The sequence below is a fragment of the Gymnodraco acuticeps genome, unplaced genomic scaffold, assembly GCF_902827175.1.
Source record: "Gymnodraco acuticeps unplaced genomic scaffold, fGymAcu1.1, whole genome shotgun sequence".
Lineage (NCBI taxonomy): Eukaryota > Metazoa > Chordata > Actinopteri > Perciformes > Bathydraconidae > Gymnodraco > Gymnodraco acuticeps.
This window is the reverse complement of record NW_022990069.1, coordinates 22965-42500: the sequence shown is the minus strand read 5'-3', so window position 1 is coordinate 42500 and position 19536 is coordinate 22965. Positions and strand designations below refer to the sequence as shown.

The window sequence follows — 19536 nt, the reverse complement described above, 5'->3', positions numbered from 1 at the left end:
TTTTCACCAAAAATAAAGCTAAAATAGAAAGGGTACATCCTCCTGGGAGCATGCAGTGTTGTTTTTTAGTAGGCCGACACAGAAGTTAGCATCCCTTGACTAAAAGCAATGGGATTTGTCCAAGGATTTTGTAAATGCATTCTCCAGAAGTAAAAAGCTAATGTTGGGCTCTAAAGGAACTACAGCACGGTCACATGACTTCACGTCTCCACCGCTAAGCTAAAGGTGGCTAATGTTGGGCTATAAAGGAACTACAGCACGGTCACATGACTTCACGTCACCACCGCTAAGCTAAAGGTGGCTAATGTTGGGCTATAAAGGAACTACAGCACGGTCACATGACTTCACGTCACCACCGCTAAGCTAAAGGTGGCTAATGTTTAGCTATAAAGGAACTACAGCACGGTCACATGACTTCACGTCACCATCGCTAAGCTAAAGGTGGCTAATGTTTAGCTATAAAGGAACTACAGCACGGTCACATGACTTCACGTCACCACCGCTAAGCTAAAGGCGGCTAATGTTTAGCTATAAAGGAACTACAGCACGGTCACATGACTTCACATCACCACCGCTAAGCTAAAGGCGGCTAATATTTAGCTATAAAGGAACTACAGCACGGTCACATGACTTCACGTCACCACCGCTAAGCTAAAGGTGGCTAATGTTGGGCTATAAAGGAAATACAGCACGGTTACATGACTTCACGTCACCACCGCTAAGCTAAAGGTGGCTAATGTTGGGCTATAAAGGAACTACAGCACGGTCACATGACTTCACGTCACCACCGCTAAGCTAAAGGTGGCTAATGTTGGGCTATAAAGGAACTACAGCACGGTCACATGACTTCACGTCACCACCACTAAGCTAAAGGTGGCTAATGTTGGGCTATAAAGGAACTACAGCACGGTCACATGACTTCACGTCACCACCGCTAAGCTAAAGGAGGCTAATGTTGGGCTATAAAGGAACTACAGCACGGTCACATGACTTCACGTCACCACCGCTAAGCTAAAGGTGGCTAATGTTGGGCTATAAAGGAACTACAGCACGGTCACATGACTTCACGTCACCACCGCTAAGCTAAAGGAGGCTAATGTTGGGCGTGAAGACGTTTAGTCGTCTCATTTAGACACTTGTTAGCATCCTCTATTTTAAATCCACCAGTGGGGTATTTACTGATGCATTTTAAGTCGTAGAACAAAACTTTAAAGTCTCTTCAGCTTGTGTTAACCACAGACTTTATTTCAGGATTACAACCAAAAATGCATTCAGAAAACCATTGACCTCCAGACCAGGGGACAGGAAGTACATTACCCTTCTGGAAACTATCAAAAAGTGTTTCAGGAACATTGTTGACAAAAGGTGTAGCTCGGGGAGAAGATGTACTCTATTAGTGAAACATGGTCACCAGGAAGACGGAAAGGAATTATAAATGAATATTTCAGGACGATGAATATCTAATGTGAATCTGATTAGTCGTTTGTGAGATATTTCTAAAACCTTCTGAATGTTTCTAACGTTGCAGAGTGACTGGCACCTCTCTGTAAATGTGTGCTTTCAACAATGATGATCATCTTCTTCTTGTTCAGGAGAATAACAGAAACGTAGATGCACTTCTTAGCTCTTTCTATTGCTTCTATCAATCTGCCAAATGAGAAAGCCCATCCTAAAAACAACCTACTGAACTCATAACTCTAAATAACAAATGAACAGTAAAGTGAGCAGCTTCTAAGTTTAGGGAGATTTCTCTACCGTGTTCGCCAAGTGAGCAACAAGTTAAAAATATTTCCTCTTATATCACGCGAGCGGCTCGGGCTTCAAACGGGTATTTTAAAGGTTGCATAGCAACAGCAGAGAGCGTGACCGACCGGCAATTTCCCATGAGCCTTTGTTTCAGTGCATGCAGCTCATAAAGAGGAGTCTGCTGGACAGAAAGCTGCAGCTAACCTGCATCTAATGAAGTACTCAGATACTGTACTTAGACTTACTTCTATATAGACTCTTCTGGCACTATTTATATTTCATTGTATTTACTTGCACATCTCAAAACATTCTCTTGCACTAGTTTATCTGTTTTATTTATCCTCTTCTTGTTGCTCTGTTGGAGGAGCCTGGGACAGTTTTTCATTGACATGTCTACACTGTAGCTGATGGTGATACATAATTGAATCTTGAACAAGTAGAATGTTGAGGTACTTTATGCTGTGATATCTTGATGCGAATACTTTTGTATTTGTTCCTCCACCTCCAATTATCTCCTCTTCCTTTGAACGAGACGTCGCTTCTCATTAAATCTGTTTTTATGAAAGTTGACGTTATTTTTTATATTTTTTTGTATACATTATGCAGCAAAACATTTTTGTTTAGACTAGCCTGTATTTCATCCTCGGTCAGTGTTATATAACAATGCAGCACCTTTCTACTTTGTTAGTACTCGACACTAGTCCAACATGAACAGACACACACAGCATCACAATGAAGTGTGTGTGTGTGTGTATGTGTGTGTGTGTGTGTGTGTGTGTGTGTGTGTGTGTGGTGTGTGTGTGTGTGTGTGTGTGTGTGTGTGTGTGTGTGTGTGTGTGTGTGTGTGTGTGTGTGTGTGTGTGTGTGTGTGTGTGTGTGTGTGTGTGTGTGTGTGTGTGTGTGTGTGTGTGTGTGTGTGTGTGTGTGTGTGTGTGTGTGTGTGTGTGTGTGTGTGTGTGTGTGTGTGTGTGTGTAAGTCTCTGGTGTTTTGACACGCTGCGTTCAGAGTGAGCTCAGATCAGTTTAGATTTGTTGCTGGTGTGAAGCGACCTCCTGTTGAAGGTCAGCGCTGATCTGAGAGCAGCCGGCAGACGTCCAGATAATCACTTATGCCCCTTTCACACCAACGCAGTTCCAGGGCCGGTTCGGAGCTAGAGCCTGAAAAGCACAGTTGTTCCTGTTCACACCGCAGCAGAGCCGGCTCTAAGCACCGAAAACCGGTTTGTTTCAAGCACCAAAAAGTTGTCGGTCGAGAAGCAAGAACCGCATACGTCACGCTTACGTCGGAGGGGGGCGAGATTAACCGGAGCTAACAGTTAAAGGCGAGTACGGCAAATACAAGTTGTAACAAGCAGTAGTGCTGAGCAAAGTGACTAGAACGCAAACACACTTTATAAAGTCAGGCAACACTAACAAAGCTTCGTGTGATTCTGTTTATTTGAACCTTACTTTGACCATCCGTTCGCTGTCATTGATCATTCTGGAGAGAGGCAGACGTTTTGTTTTATAGCAGCTATCGGATGGAATCAATACATGGGCTGCACAGGTTGTCATGTCCGACTATCACAAGTAGAATCATAATGAAAAATACGCTGGTAAAATGTGCCTGTAGAAAACGGCAATAGGAAAGCAACAAGTAGTCAAGATATTCAGTTTGGCTTTGGTTGCTATGCCAACATCACCCATTTTATACCAGAGAAACTTTCATAACAGCGTTGTGATGCCAAACAGCGGGCGGCACTGCAGCGTTTGGTAAATGACGCTGAAACACATTAATAAACAATGAACCACGGCACTCTGGAGAAAAGCATAAGGGTTGAGAAGTAGTTGTTTAATTGAATCTGGCTTCGTCTGATTAAAAGCAACACGATCATCAACCCGGCGCCGTTGGGGAGAAAATCAGCGTTGTAAACGGTGACGTCATGACTCACCCGCGGCAGCACCAGTCGGGCTCTGGGCGGTGTGAACAAAACGGGGGGTGAAAAGAAGAACCGGTTCCGAACCAGAAGAGTGCAAGAGGAGCTACAACAGGAACCGCGTTGGTGTGAAAGGGAAAACAGTTAGATCTCTGAGCTCCTGAAGAAACGTGCAGCTGTGATGAGATCATATTCATTATATCCTCTGCTTTCATATCCAACACCTCTATACCTTACAACAGCAACTTTAGTCCGTCCAAGATCTCCTGAGAAACACAACTAGACATTATTGATGTAGAAGAGACATGAAGAAGAGGGGACACATGTTGATGTAGAAGAGACATGAAGAAGAGGGGACACATGTTGATGTAGAAGAGACATGAAGAAGAGGGGACACATGTTGATGTAGAAGAGACATGAAGAAGAGGGGACACATGTTGATGTAGAAGAGACATGAAGAAGAGGGGACACATGTTGATGTAGAAGAGACATGAAGAAGAGGGGACACATGTTGATGTAGAAGAGACATGAAGAAGAGGGGACACATGTTGATGTAGAAGAGACATGAAGAAGAGGGGACACATGTTGATGTAGAAGAGACATGGAGAAGAGGGGACACATGTTGATGTAGAAGAGACATGGAGAAGAGGGGACACATGTTGATGTAGAAGAGACATGAAGGAGAGGGGGCACATGTTGATGTAGAAAAGACATGAAGAAGAGGGGACACATGTTGATGTAGAAGAGACATGAAGAAGAGGGGACACATGTTGATGTAGAAGAGACATGAAGAAGAGGGGACACATGTTGATGTAGAAGAGACATGAAGAAGAGGGGACACATGTTGATGTAGAAGAGACATGAAGAAGAGGGGACACATGTTGATGTAGAAGAGACATGAAGGAGAGGGGACACATGTTGATGTAGAAGAGACATGAAGAAGAGGGGGACACATGTTGATGTAGAAGAGACATGAAGGAAGAGGGGACACATGTTGATGTAGAAGAGACATGAAGAAGAGGGGGGGGACACATGTTGATGTAGAAGAGACATGAAAAGAGGGGACACATGTTGATGTAGAAGAGACATGAAGAGAGGGGACACATGTTGATGTAGAAGAGACATGAAGAGAGGGGACACATGTTGATGTAGAAGAGACATGAAGAAGAGGGGACACATGTTGATGTAGAAGAGACATGAAGAAGAGGGGACACATGTTGATGTAGAAGAGACATGAAGAAGAGGGGACACATGTTGATGTAGAAGAGACATGAAGAAGAGGGGACACATGTTGATGTAGAAGAGACATGAAGAAGAGGGGACACATGTTGATGTAGGAGAGACATGAAGAAGAGGGGACACATGTTGATGTAGAAGAGACATGAAGAAGAGGGGACACATGTTGATGTAGAAGAGACATGAAGAAGAGGGGACACATGTTGATGTAGAAGAGACATGAAGAAGAGGGGACACATGTTGATGTAGAAGAGACATGAAGAAGAGGGGACACATGTTGATGTAGAAGAGACATGAAGAAGAGGGGACACATGTTGATGTAGAAGAGACATGAAGAAGAGGGGACACATGTTGATGTAGAAGAGACATGAAGAAGAGGGGACACATGTTGATGTAGAAGAGACATGAAGAAGAGGGGACACATGTTGATGTAGAAGAGACATGGAGAAGAGGGGACACGTGTTGATGTAGAAGAGACATGGAGAAGAGGGGACACGTGTTGATGTAGAAGAGACATGAAGAAGAGGGGACACGTGTTGATGTAGAAGAGACATGTAGAAGAGGGGACACGTGTTGATGTAGAAGAGACATGGAGAGGGACACATGTTGATGTAGAAGAGACATGAGAAGAGGGGACACATGTTGATGTAGAAGAGACATGAAGAAGAGGGGACACATTGTTGATGTAGAAGAGACATGAAGAAGAGGGGACACGTGTTGATGTAGAAGAGACATGAAGAAGAGGGGACACGTGTTGATGTAGAAGAGACATGAAGAAGAGGGGACACGTGTTGATGTAGAAGAGACATGAAGAAGAGGGGACACGTGTTGATGTAGAAGAGACATGAAGAAGAGGGGACACGTGTTGATTGTAGAAGAGACATGAAGAAGAGGGGACACGTGTTGATGTAGAAGAGACATGAAGAAGAGGGGACACGTGTTGATGTAGAAGAGACATGAAGAAGAGGGGACACGTGTTGATGTAGAAGAGACATGAAGAAGAGGGGACACGTGTTGATGTAGAAGAGACATGAAGAAGAGGGGACACGTGTTGATGTAGAAGAGACATGAAGAAGAGGGGACACGTGTTGATGTAGAAGAGACATGAAGAGAGGGGACACGTGTTGATGTAGAAGAGACATGAAGAAGAGGGGACACGTGTTGATGTAGAAGAGACATGAAGAAGAGGGGAACACGTGTTTGATGTAGAAGAGACATGAAGAAGAGGGGGACACGTGTTGATGTAGAAGAGACATGAAGAAGAGGGGACACGTGTTGATGTAGAAGCGAATGAAGAAGAGGGGACACGTGTTGATGTAGAAGAGACATGAAGAAGAGGGGACACGTGTTGATGTAGAAGAGACATGAAGAAGAGGGGACACTGTTGATGTAGAAGAGACATGAGAAGAAGGGACGTGTTGATTGTAGAAGAGACATGAAGAAGCAGGGGACACTGTTGATGTAGAAGAGACATGAAGAAGATGGGACACATGTTGATGTAGAAGAGACATGAAGAAGAGGGGACACATGTTGATGTAGAAGAGACATGAAGAAGACGGGGACACATGTTGATGTAGAAGAGACATGAAGAAGAGAGGGGACACATGTTGATGTAGAAGAGACATGAGAAGAGGGGACACATGTTGATGTAGAAGAGAAATGAAGAAGAGGGGACACATGTTGATGTAGAAGAGACATGAAGAAGAGGGGACACATGTTGATGTAGAAGAGACATGAAGAAGAGGGGACACATGTTGATGTAGAAGAGACATGAAGAAGAGGGGACACATGTTGATGTAGAAGAGACATGAAGAAGAGGGGACACATGTTGATGTAGAAGAGACATGAAGAAGAGGGACACATGTTGATGTAGAAGAGACATGAAGAAGAGGGGACACATGTTGATGTAGAAGAGACATTGAAGAAGAGGGGACACATGTTGATGTAGAAGAGACATGAAAGAAGAGGGGACACGTGTTGATGTAGAAGAGACATGAAGAAGAGGGGACACGTGTTGATGTAGAAGAGACATGAAGAAGAGGGGACACGTGTTGATGTAGAAGAGACATGAAGAAGAGGGGACACGTGTTGATGTAGAAGAGACATGAAGAAGAGGGGACACGTGTTGATGTAGAAGAGACATGAAGAAGAGGGGACACGTGTTGATGTAGAAGAGACATGAAGAAGAGGGGACACGTGTTGATGTAGAAGAGAAATGAAGAAGAGGGGACACGTGTTGATGTAGAAGAGACATGAAGAAGAGGGTACACATGTTGATGTAGAAGAGACATGAAGAAGAGGGGACACATGTTGATGTAGAAGAGACATGAAGAAGAGGGGACACATGTTGATGTAGAAGAGACATGAAGAAGAGGGGACACATGTTGATGTAGAAGAGACATGAAGAAGAGGGGACACATGTTGATGTAGAAGAGACATGAAGAAGAGGGGACACATGTTGATGTAGAAGAGACATGAAGAAGAGGGGACACGTGTTGATGTAGAAGAGACATGAAGAAGAGGGGACACATGTTGATGTAGAAGAGACATGAAGAAGAGGGGACACATGTTGATGTAGAAGAGACATGAAGAAGAGGGGACACATGTTGATGAAGAAGAGACATGAAGAAGAGGATTTTCCGTAAGGTAACCTTTAAAATAAACATCCTCTTTCTCGTGTGTTCTGCAGACGACGGGAGTGGATCTGATGATGAAGTGCGTCCAGATCCCAGAGACCAGCGACAGCGTGGTGAGTCCCCTCTTCATCTTCCTCCTCCTCCTCCTCCTCCTCCTCCTCCTCCTCCTCCTCCTCCTCCTCCTCCTCCTCCTCCTCCTCCTCCTCCTCTCCATTCATATTTCAATGTAAATACTTCTTTATTTCATTTTTGATTTTACTTTATTTTTTATTATAGTTTTTCTAAAATAGTTCTATCAGTTTTTTGTTTTTTTACTTGTATGTTTGCACCACAACATCAAGTCTAATTCCTCGCACATGCCAACCTACCTGGTTCTGATTCCCCTCTTCATCCTCCTCTTCATCCTCCTGTTCTTATAGCAGTCAGTAAATCACAGGCGGTGAGAAATGAACTCCACCACAGCTGTAATACTGTTAGTTTCTCCTCTGTATTCAGTGAGCAACAGGGATACCGACAGAGAACAGGGAGATTTCAAAGCTTGTGATTTGAATAAAGCTTCACGTTTGACTCCTCCTCCTCTCTTCCCCTCCAGGAGCTCTACATCGTGGACTCGGCAGGGAAGCAGACGTTAGTGGAAGCCTGCGAGAAAATGGTGAGACAATTTTAGAGTTTTTAACTGGTAGAATTCACCGTCAGGGCTCCTCAAATAAAGTTGTATTTATTTTAAATGTATGAACTCAGGGGGCTGCTGGAGTTTAATCAGAGGTGGAAGAAGTACTGAGATGTTATACGTAAGATAAAGTTATGATAAAAAGTTCTGCATTCACTTTTTTACTTAAGGAAAAAGTACTGGCATCAACAAATTATACTTGAACTGGAAGTCGAAGGACATTTTTCTGATTATTGTTGTATTATATTACTGGATTATAATAAGTGATGCATGTGAACATTTACATTTTTAAGCTGTTAAAGGTAAAGGTATGTTTTTATACTACTAGGTGTCTTAATCCATAATATTACATCATACAACCCGGTAATTAGTAGTTTATATAACTAATGTAGCTTAAAAAAGAAGTAGAAACTAATGTTGTCAAATACATGTGGCAGAGTATAAAAAAATACAATATTTGCCTCCAAAATATAGTGGAGTAAAAGAATAAAATATCTTTAAATGGAAACACTTAAAGAAAGGACAAGTATCTTAAATGCTTAAGTTGACATGCTTTCAAACACTGGCAGTATGAGCAAATACAATATTTTAGAATATTAAAAAAAAGAAAAAGATCCCTTTGATTTGGTCACTCAGCGGTGGGAAAGTGTCGTAAACCAGCAGGTGGTCGACGGTTACAGAAAGGAGTTGGATTGTGTAGAAGTATATGAGAAAATGACATGTGATGTAATGTAATGATATTTAACGGACAATTAAACAAAACGTACTCTCAGTAACTCCATCTACTGACGTTACTCTCAGTAACTCCATCTACTGACGTTACTCTCAGTAACTCCATCTACTAACGTTACTCTCAGTAACTCCATCTACTAACGTTACTCTCAGTAACTCCATCTACTAACGTTACTCTCAGTAACTCCATCTACTAACGTTACTCTCAGTAACTCCATCTACTAACGTTACTCTCAGTAACTCCATCTACTAACGTTACTCTCAGTAACTCCATCTACTGACGTTACTCTCAGTAACTCCATCTACTGACGTTACTCTCAGTAACTCCATCTACTGACGTTACTCTCGTAACTCCATCTACTGACGTTACTCTCCGGTAACTCCATCTACTGACGTTACTCTCGGTAACTCCATCTACTGACGTTACTCTCGGTAACTCATCTACTGACGTTACTCTCGGTAACTCCATCTACTGACGTTACTCTCAGTAACTCCATCTACTCACGTTACTCTCATAACTTCCCCCCAGTAACTCCATCTACTGACGTTACTCTCAGTAACTCCATCTACTGACGTTACTCTCAGTAACTCCATCTACTCACGTTACTCTCAGTAACTCCATCTACTAACGTTACTCTCAGTAACTCCATCTACTAACGTTACTCTCAGTAACTCCATCTACTGACGTTACTCTCAGTAACTCCATCTGATAACGTTACTCTCAGTAACTCCATCTACTAACGTTACTCTCAGTAACTCCATCTACTGACGTTACTCTCAGTAACTCCATCTACTAACGTTACTCTCAGTAACTCCATCTACTGACGTTACTCTCAGTAACTCCATCTACTGACGTTACTCTCAGTAACTCCATCTACTGACGTTACTCTCGGTAACTCCATCTACTGACGTTACTCTCGGTAACTCCATCTACTGACGTTACTCTCGGTAACTCCATCTACTGACGTTACTCTCAGTAACTCCATCTACTAACGTTACTCTCAGTAACTCCATCTACTGACGTTACTCTCAGTAACTCCATCTACTGACGTTACTCTCAGTAACTCCATCTACTGACGTTACTCTCGGTAACTCCATCTACTGACGTTACTCTCGGTAACTCCATCTACTGACGTTACTCTCAGTAACTCCATCTACTAACGTTACTCTCAGTAACTCCATCTACTACGTTACGTTACTCTCAGTAACTCCATCTACTGACGTTACTCTCGGTAACTCCATCTACTGACGTTACTCTCGGTAACTCCATCTACTGACGTTACTCTCGGTAACTCCATCTACTGACGTTACTCTCGGTAACTCCATCTACTGACGTTACTCTCAGTAACTCCATCTACTAACGTTACTCTCAGTAACTCCATCTACTGACGTTACTCTCAGTAACTCCATCTTCTAACGTTACTCTCAGTAACTCCATCTACTGACGTTACTCTCGGTAACTCCATCTACTGACGTTACTCTCAGTAACTCCATCTACTAACGTTACTCTCAGTAACTCCATCTACTGACGTTACTCTCAGTAACTCCATCTACTGACGTTACTCTCGGTAACTCCATCTACTGACGTTACTCTCAGTAACTCCATCTACTGACGTTACTCTCAGTAACCTGACGTTACTCTCAGTAACTCCATCTACTCACGTTACTCTCAGTAACTCCATCTACTGACGTTACTCTCAGTAACTCCATCTACTGACGTTACTCTCAGTAACTCCATCTACTCACGTTACTCTCAGTAACTCCATCTACTGACGTTACTCTCAGTAACTCCATCTACTGACGTTACTCTCAGTAACTCCATCTACTAACGTTACTCTCAGTAACTCCATCTACTGACGTTACTCTCAGTAACTCCATCTACTGACGTTACTCTCAGTAACTCCATCTACTGACGTTACTCTCAGTAACTCCATCTACTGACGTTACTCTCGGTAACTCCATCTACTGACGTTACTCTCAGTAACTCCATCTACTGACGTTACTCTCAGTAACTCCATCTACTGACGTTACTCTCAGTAACTCCATCTACTGACGTTACTCTCAGTAACTCCATCTACTAACGTTACTCTCAGTAACTCCATCTACTCACGTTATTCTCAGTAACTCCATCTACTGACGTTACTCTCAGTAACTCCATCTACTGACGTTACTCTCAGTAACTCCATCTACTGACGTTAATCTCAGTAACTCCATCTACTAACGTTACTCTCAGTAACTCCATCTACTGACGTTACTCTCAGTAACTCCATCGACAGTTGTTTGATGACTTCTTTGATCTCCATTATCTTAAAATTGGCCTTGTGACTTCGCCTACTCGCCTACTTTTGATCCACATTGTTGGAGGTGTCTCTCTCTCTCTCTCTCTCTCTCTCTCTCTCTCTCTCTCTCTCTCTCTCTCTCTCTCTCTCTCTCTCTCTCTCTCTCTCTCTCTCCTGTTGCCGTTACCGTACTTTAAGACACTGACTTTCTCGCTTGGGAAACACTCGTTTGGGGCGATGTTTTGTTGTGACTTTGTAATTACATCGAAAAGTCTCATTTTCAGATTTCTTATATATGTATTATATTCTGGTCAATATGGTACTTACATTCCAACACTATAAGTATAATTGTGCCACAGAAGTATGAAGACTTAATCTAATGTGTTATTCTTCTTCTCTTCTCCTCAGTGGGGGGAGGTGTCGTTGTTGTGTCTGGTTTTCGACCTCAGCAGTGAGCAGTCGTTTGCAAACTGCAGCCACTGGATGGAGAGAGTCAGAGCCCACTGCAGAGGAAGACACCTTCCAGGTAACAAGCCTTAGAGTTTAAAACAATTGAGAATAAACCTACAGACTGTCAAACATTGTTAAATAGACAGTTCTGTGGACATTTCCATTGTGAAACTGCACCGTTAGGCCGACTCAGATGTTGATATTACGGCAAAAAGTAAGCTAGAAAGCAATATCAGCTGATTTGAACCATTAATGTTGTTGTTATTTTTGTTTTACTTGCTTGTAAGCGCTTTGAGCACCAGGAAAAGCGCTTTATAAATGTAATGTATTATTATTATTATTAATTATAAACCTAAGATACCTAAATTGAGCTTATTAACAAATAGTAAAGTAAAGGATAGGAGGAAATGACTAACATCTGCTCTCTGATATCAAACAGGTGGCAATAAGTCAGATTGTATATAAGTCAATGAGAAAATTACCCCAATTTTTATTTTATTTATTACATCAGTAAAGATTTTCCTGATGAGTTAATGGTCTTAATCTCTAGGTTCAAGTCTTCTACAACACTGCATGATGTTAAATGATGTTTCTTGTGTGTGTGTGTGTGTGTGTGTGTGTGTGTGTGTGTGTGTGTGTGTGTGTGTGTGTGGTGTGTGTGTGTGTGTGTGTGTGTGTGTGTGTGTGTGTGTGTGTGTGTGTGTGTGTGTCTCAGGTGTCTTAGTGGGCAACAAAACCGATCTGTCCACTAGAAGAGAGGTCCAGGCGTCCGTGGCCCAGGAATGGGCCGAAAGCCAGGGGTTGGAGTATCACGAGACATCGGCTGTAAGTGTATTTCACTCTGGATATTTATATATTTTGATTTTAAGTAGAAGGGGATTAAATAAGTGTAAACTTCTTCCCACCCCTTTTCGGATGTGTAATTAGGTAGATCATTTGTTTATATATAATTTGTAAGTCAATCATATTTTAGTTTATCAATTTGATACTGCTTCAGTGTGTACAGTATCATAATTATCTCGTTTCATTTAGTTATTATAATATTTGTATTGTATTATTGTTTTACACGTTCAAAGTAAATAGTAACAAATATAATGCAGGATATTATTGTGCAATAAATCGATTATTAATCAATTTCTTGCACAATATGCATTATATTTGTTGCTATTTTTTTTAAAACTTTTTAATGCTATTTTATTTCTATTTCAGATATATTTTGGACTGTTTATTTCTAGTGTCTTGCCTTGTTTCTATCTATCTATCTGTCTGTCCGTCCATCTATCTATCCGTCCGTCCGTCCGTCCGTCCATCCATCTATCTATCTATATATATCTATCTATCTATCTATCTATCTATCTATCTATCTATCTATCTATCTATCTATCTATCTATCTATCTATCTATCTATCTATCTATCTATCTATCTATCTATCTATCTATCTATCTATCTATCTATCTATCTATCCGTCCATCTATCTATCCGTCCATCTATCTATCTATCTATCTATCTATCTATCTATCTATCTATCTATCTATCTATCTATCTATCTATATATCTATCTATCTATCTATCCGTCCATCTATCTATCCGTCCATCTATCTATCTATCTATCTATCTATCTATCTATCTATCTATCTATCTATCTATCTATCTATCTATCTATCTATCTATCTATCTATCCGTCCATCTATCTATCCGTCCATCTATCTATCTATCTATCTATCTATCTATCTATCTATCTATCTATCTATCTATCTATCTATCTATCTATCTATCTATCTATCTATCTATCTATCCATCTATCTATCTATCTATCTACCTGTGTGTTTCCTGCAGAAGGAGAAGGAGAACTGTGACGCTCCGATCCTCGCTTTAGCGACAGCTTTCCACTCTCTGTACCAGGAACACAGAGAGACCATCCAGAACCTGAGTCCAGGATAGACTCACACACACACACACACACACACACACACACACACACACACACACACACACACACACACACACACACACACACACACACACACACACACACACACACACACACTGGTGCTGATAACTGGCAGAGACTTGTTCAGAATAATGCCCATGAATAAAGTTGTTTTTTAATATAATCAGTTGTGTTGAGTCTTATCTGCTCGTTACCTCTTTATATACAGACATTTGGGTTTAATTGAGTGAGTGTGTTCACCAAATCACAATAATATATCTGGTGGAACAAATGGTCAAACTCATCCTTCCTTTATTGCCTCGCACCCTTTCATTTGTTATGTTGAAAATGAAACAGAGGTACAATCCCAAGTTGTCTTCTACAGACTGTCTCTTAACAGAAATATAAAAGGCCAGTGAAAGCTGAGACTCCATCATTCCTTAAAGACGTGTCTATAATCGATAACCGCATGAAGGTGATACACAGGGTTGGCAGCATGTCTTTTACTCCCGCCCCTCAACGACGCCCACCACAATCACTGAGGCAGAGACGCGCACCATCTCCCCTGTCTTCATCACCATGCCTACGTCAACCACCTCCCCCCTTCAAGACAGCATCTGCGGTCTCCGAAGCCTGATAAGAATGTGTGTGTACAAAACACAGCAAACTCTAACTCAGGCATCCTCAAAGTCCGGACTCCGGTCCGGATCCGGACCGAACCACAACTGTCTCTAGACTCTGAGCAAATTATAATTTTCATCTGTATTATCTGTGTTATCTGCGAGACATCGCTACATCGCTACAACGCAACGAGTCAAAATTCTCCGCTATGTCCACTGCAAACAGCGCTCTGCATGTCCGACATGCAATGTTCCACTGTCTGTGTGTGTCTGTATCGCGGCATTTCGCCGCGATCCCAACTCGTCTATTACCAACGTTCAGGGAGCTATATGCAAGTCAATGGGACTCCCTGATAGTTGAAACTCGACGCTAAAGGACCCCCCCTTGCGTTGGATAGTGACGACAGGGACCCTGCCATAACGTCAACATAGGCCGAGTTGGGAGTGAGAATGTGTTGCATTTGAATGTAATAATTACGTTGTTTGTGGAAGCGCATCATGTATTGAACAATTAATCTGAATTTTTCGATCTGTTACGATTATAAACTGAAGCAATATAAAAATGAGCCCCATTTACTGAGTTTTAAACATCGCTTTAAAGGTCCCAATGATAGCCCCCACTCACCCTATGATCGGATCGGTATCGGACGATGCAGATTCCGGTGATCGGCCCCATAAACCCTGATCGGAGCATCTACTCTTGACAATACTTAACCACACAGCATAGCGTCACAGCAGTCATTAGGATGCTGATAGCCAGCAGAGTTTGATATTTGATGGTATATCAGTATACCAGTTCTATTCTTATACAATACTTTGACTCTTCATAATAGTTTCTGTTTCTTACCTGCGTTCTATCCCTGGAGCTCCTCCATCTCCTTTTCACTGGAGCTCATCCTGTTCTCTAGAGCTGAACAAGTTTAAAATCTTTATAGTCAAATATAGTTTTCATCCTCAGTTTATTTCAGTTTCCGTCATCACATATTAGAAAGTTTGACACCTGTTTTCTACCACACTAAAGAGTTCACTTTAAATCACATAGCTTCCCTGCGTTCTCTCTCTGGAGCTCCTCCTCCTTTTCACTGAAACTCATCCTGGCCTCTAGAGCTGAACACAGTTTAAAATTGTAAAAAATAAATGATGGCCAACATTTGTCTTCAGTTTTTGTCATTTTTACAAACCGCGCATTCAATAATTTTTCTACCATACTAAAATGTTCATTTTCAAATGTTCTCTAGACTGCTTTTTTGCCTTTTAAAAATGGGAACAAATGTACAGTTTTTAATGAAACATTTTTTTTCTTTGATTACTTTGTAATCCAGCCTGTCCTGCAAAAAAAGAGGGATATAGGCCGATTGTTCAAGCCCTTATTACGACCCAGAGACAAGTTTTAAAGTGCATGTTGTTTCTTACACGACCACTAGAGGTGCTCTAGTGGTCGTGTAAGAAACAACATGCTCCCGGCCCGTTCATTGCAAACGCTCCGGAGGGACGTTTATTCACAAATAACCCTCTCTGGAAAATCCTAAATTGTGGAATAGTTTGGCCATCAAAATGCTTTTTGATTCGATTGCTGGCGAGAAGTATGTTTTACTCTTAGAATCTACGTCCAGTCGATGTGTAGGATCTATAGTTTGATAGATATTACGAAGATGATCTGAGGTCTCTCCAGGAGAACGTGTATATGCGGAAGCTTCCATGTAAAGTTAGCGTGGGTGAAAACAGTTTTTCCGGTCTCGAAGTTTTCATAATAAAACTGGATATATTCCCCTCACTGTCAAATGATTACACAGTGATATCTGCAGTACTCATCCACTAAAAAATAACATCAGTTTATCCTTGTTAATTACACAATATTGATTGGTTTAAATTGTGTACAATGCTTTTGTGTTTTTAACCTTTGATTCAGAGAAACAAATAGTTTTTTCGAAATTTAGACACTACAGTTTCCAAAGGCACTACACTACCCAGAATCCCCAGCTATCGTTTGGGACTACAACATCCGCCTTGCTTTACAAACCCTGTGATTAGTCATCAAGCCCTGTGATTGGATGTTGGAGTGGCAGTGCGACAAGGTTACGCTGAGCGTCACAGCTCTATGAAATGGAATCGAACCACGGCAGACTTTCCAAAACTTGAATTGGACGGGTCCAGCCCCCGGCTCCAGCCCATAAATCCATGGTCCAGCCACCCCCCTTCCCACAATTAGAAGTTGCCAGTATTAAACTGTGTACACGCTGGAGCTTTAGGGGATACAAAACTCAGTGGTGTTATCACATTTAAAACATATAATTAATAAATGGGTGAATTAATATACCCACATGACAGCTAAGGTCAGAAGAGCTTTATTTAACAGCTGGTCATATGTCTGTGACCCCTCCTGTTGTTCATTGATAAGCCTGAAACATGCACTTGTCAAGGTTCAGAGGCACATTTTGCAAATATGGCAGTAGCCATCGATCATCTTAAGATAAGATATACTTTATTGATCCCAAGTTGGAACATTTGCGTTACATCAGCATGTGTAACAGTTGTAAATATGCAGTGGTGTTTATTTACATAATTTAGTATAATCACACAAATTCTGTGTTCTTTATTTATTGATTGTTCAATACCTGACAAGGCCGGAGATGAAATATCTACATACATCTTATAAGAGTATAATACATTATGTATAATATCAGTTAAAATAAGTGCTTTAACATAGTTAACATTGCTGGAGGTATGCACAAATATTGATAGATGTCTTGTAATGCACTATTGAGGAACCTGCGACCCAAGTTTTTCATTCATTGCATAACTACACCGTTTGTGTATATGATATGTCAATAAACCTTAGCTTAGAAAATCTTGAAATCTTGAAAGGGATGTGCAAAATAGTCATTATATACAGTATTTAATTAACTATTAGTAGAGAATAACGAGTAATGAATATACTTTATAGGGATCCTATTAGTATCTAATAATACAAATAATGCTTTAACCACTATGTGTCCCTTTCTATCAGCTGTGCACCTTTATGGTGTAAATACAGCCTATCTACCAATTGGATCAAATATAAAAGTCAGCCGAATTAGTGTTGATACTGCAAGGAGACGTATTGTGTGAAAAGAAATGTAAGATGTTGTTTAATGGCTGATATATTTATGATCCACGTCACGTTTTCAGTTCCTCATGTTTGTCTAGAAGTCTTCTCATCAGGGCTCTATAAATACAGAACTACGGCAGATATGTAATATTCAATGCAGCCGAACCGTGTATTACAATGCCGTTATGTGCTGACTTTCAAAGAGAAAAGCAAGCACACTCGAAATAAAGTATTATTTAAAAAAAATAAAAATGTTTTCGGTCTGTTTCCGGTATTTGTTAATGACGATGTGCTGTGAGATGTGAGACTGGAATTGCACAGGGGAAAATAACGTAGATCTTTGCCACAATTTTAGATTTTGTTAAACTAATACGTTTGCGCTGTGGACCAACACTATACATTGACGGGGAAGGGGGTAGCAATAAAGATAACACCATTAAACAGTTACACAACATAACAGAAATAATATCGATAGCAGCGTCCCTAGCAACCACCTTGGTAACAATGAAAACGTTATGGACGCAATTTCCTGAAGTAATCTTCGTAATAACTAGCAAACTAAAGATCATGTACATCCACTGCACACATCATCTGAAATAACAACTCATATTTCTCGCATCAACTGACATCAAAACGCATTTTAATGGCCAAACTAACTTTAAAATAGGCATTTTACACCGAGAATAAAACGATGTTCGGCCATATTTTTTTTTTTCTGCAGGGAGAAATGTGAAGATCATGTGACATAGACGCCAGCCATTGGAATGAATGGTGAAAAAAAACGTAGGGATCCTACAATTTCAGAGGCGTTTTTGTAGAAATACTACGTCCTATGTTGTGGACCAACGTAGTTATTACACGTTTTTTTAGGAGACTGGGTTGCTTATTCTCACTTGCTTACAAAAAGCAGCTCATTATCTGACAAACAACCACACGTGATATCTTATCTCTATGTTAATCTGATTTTGTTCACCTCTCTTTTCTCACTTTTGTATTTTACACAAAAACATGTCTTTGTATCTTAATATTTGCAACATTTCCCTTTTTATGATATTTCTATTTCTTACCTGCGTTCTCTCTCCTTCTCACTGGAGCTCATCTTGGTCTCTAAAACTGAACACATTTAGAAATGGTTATTACTATTATTGTAGATGTGACTTTGGAGCTCTGTCACAAACATTATAGTACATCAACATATACTGTACGTAAGCACATGTAAATATGTACCTGCATTCTTGCTCTCGCTGGCTGTCAGTCTGACCTGTGTGGCTAAAAACAACAGATGAGTCCTTAAAGTGAAGAGTGTCAGTGATGATGACTGCATGTATCAGTGCAGCGTGACGTGGCTCTCAGTGTGTGTTACGTCAGCTGGGTCACCTGTGTTGTCTTGCTCCAGCCTCTGGATCTTGATCCTGTGTTCGATGGCCATGTCTCTGAGCTCCTTCAGCTCAGCCAAGACGTCAGTGCTCACCTGGGTCTGACTGCTCTGATCGTGGGCTGCTTGGATATCAAAGTCCCCCTCTTTCTTCCCTGTCCCCCCTCCATCCTCACCCTGAGCCCCCGTCCAGAGCAGACAGAGCAGCAACGCCAGAACAACTGCAGCTCTCCTCATTCTGAAATATCGCTGTTCAGACAGAGAAGTGAGACACGTCTCGCTCCGTCCCCGTCTTTATATCCACGTTAAACAGGTCACTGGCAAGGCACGTGAGAATCCAGCAGATGTCTTTGATAACACGTACAACAAATAATCCAAACGTCCCTGGACATCTTACTGATAGTAAAGAGCAAACAACAACTTGAATTCTGTTCTGTGCATTATTCCTGATTAGTCTATATCTCTCTTTTATTTGTGATTAGACCTTTTTTTCCTTGACTTGTATTGAACTAAGCTACCCAAAATAATCCAATATGTAAAGGAAACATCTATGTGTTTAAAGGCCCTGACACACCAGGCCGAAATCGGCCGACGATGAGCGTCGGCACGCCCTACTCGGATTGGTGTGTCCTGCACCGTCGGGTCTTTTCAGCCGACCCGACGCCTTTTCGGGTCGTGACCGAAAAAATAAAAGGCGTCGGGTCGGGTACAGGCAGTCAGGGCGACGCAACGTCGACTTCTCTGGTGACTGCCTGGTGTGTCAAGGCCTTAACAGGTGTACATGGTGCTCAAAGGGGAAGATGGTTTCTCACAGACAAGAGAACTACATGTCCCAGGATGCACTCTGTTCAGGAGGA

At 41.4% G+C, this 19536-nt stretch overlaps 1 protein-coding gene across 2 annotated transcripts in view; it reads left to right on the top strand.

Annotated features, from left to right (window-relative positions):
* The window catches only part of ift27 (intraflagellar transport 27 homolog (Chlamydomonas)), a 16504-nt gene extending 2756 nt beyond the window's left edge, over positions 1-13748 (top strand). For both annotated transcript variants that reach the window (XM_034216125.1, XM_034216124.1), the window contains exons 3-7: positions 7588-7647; positions 8127-8186; positions 11624-11741; positions 12381-12490; positions 13503-13748. In XM_034216125.1, coding sequence (XP_034072016.1) covers positions 7588-7647; positions 8127-8186; positions 11624-11741; positions 12381-12490; positions 13503-13607 — 453 coding nt within the window. In that variant the 3' untranslated portion in view covers positions 13608-13748. The remainder of the gene's footprint in view (positions 1-7587; positions 7648-8126; positions 8187-11623; positions 11742-12380; positions 12491-13502) is intronic.
* Positions 13749-19536: the final 5788 nt, after the last annotated feature.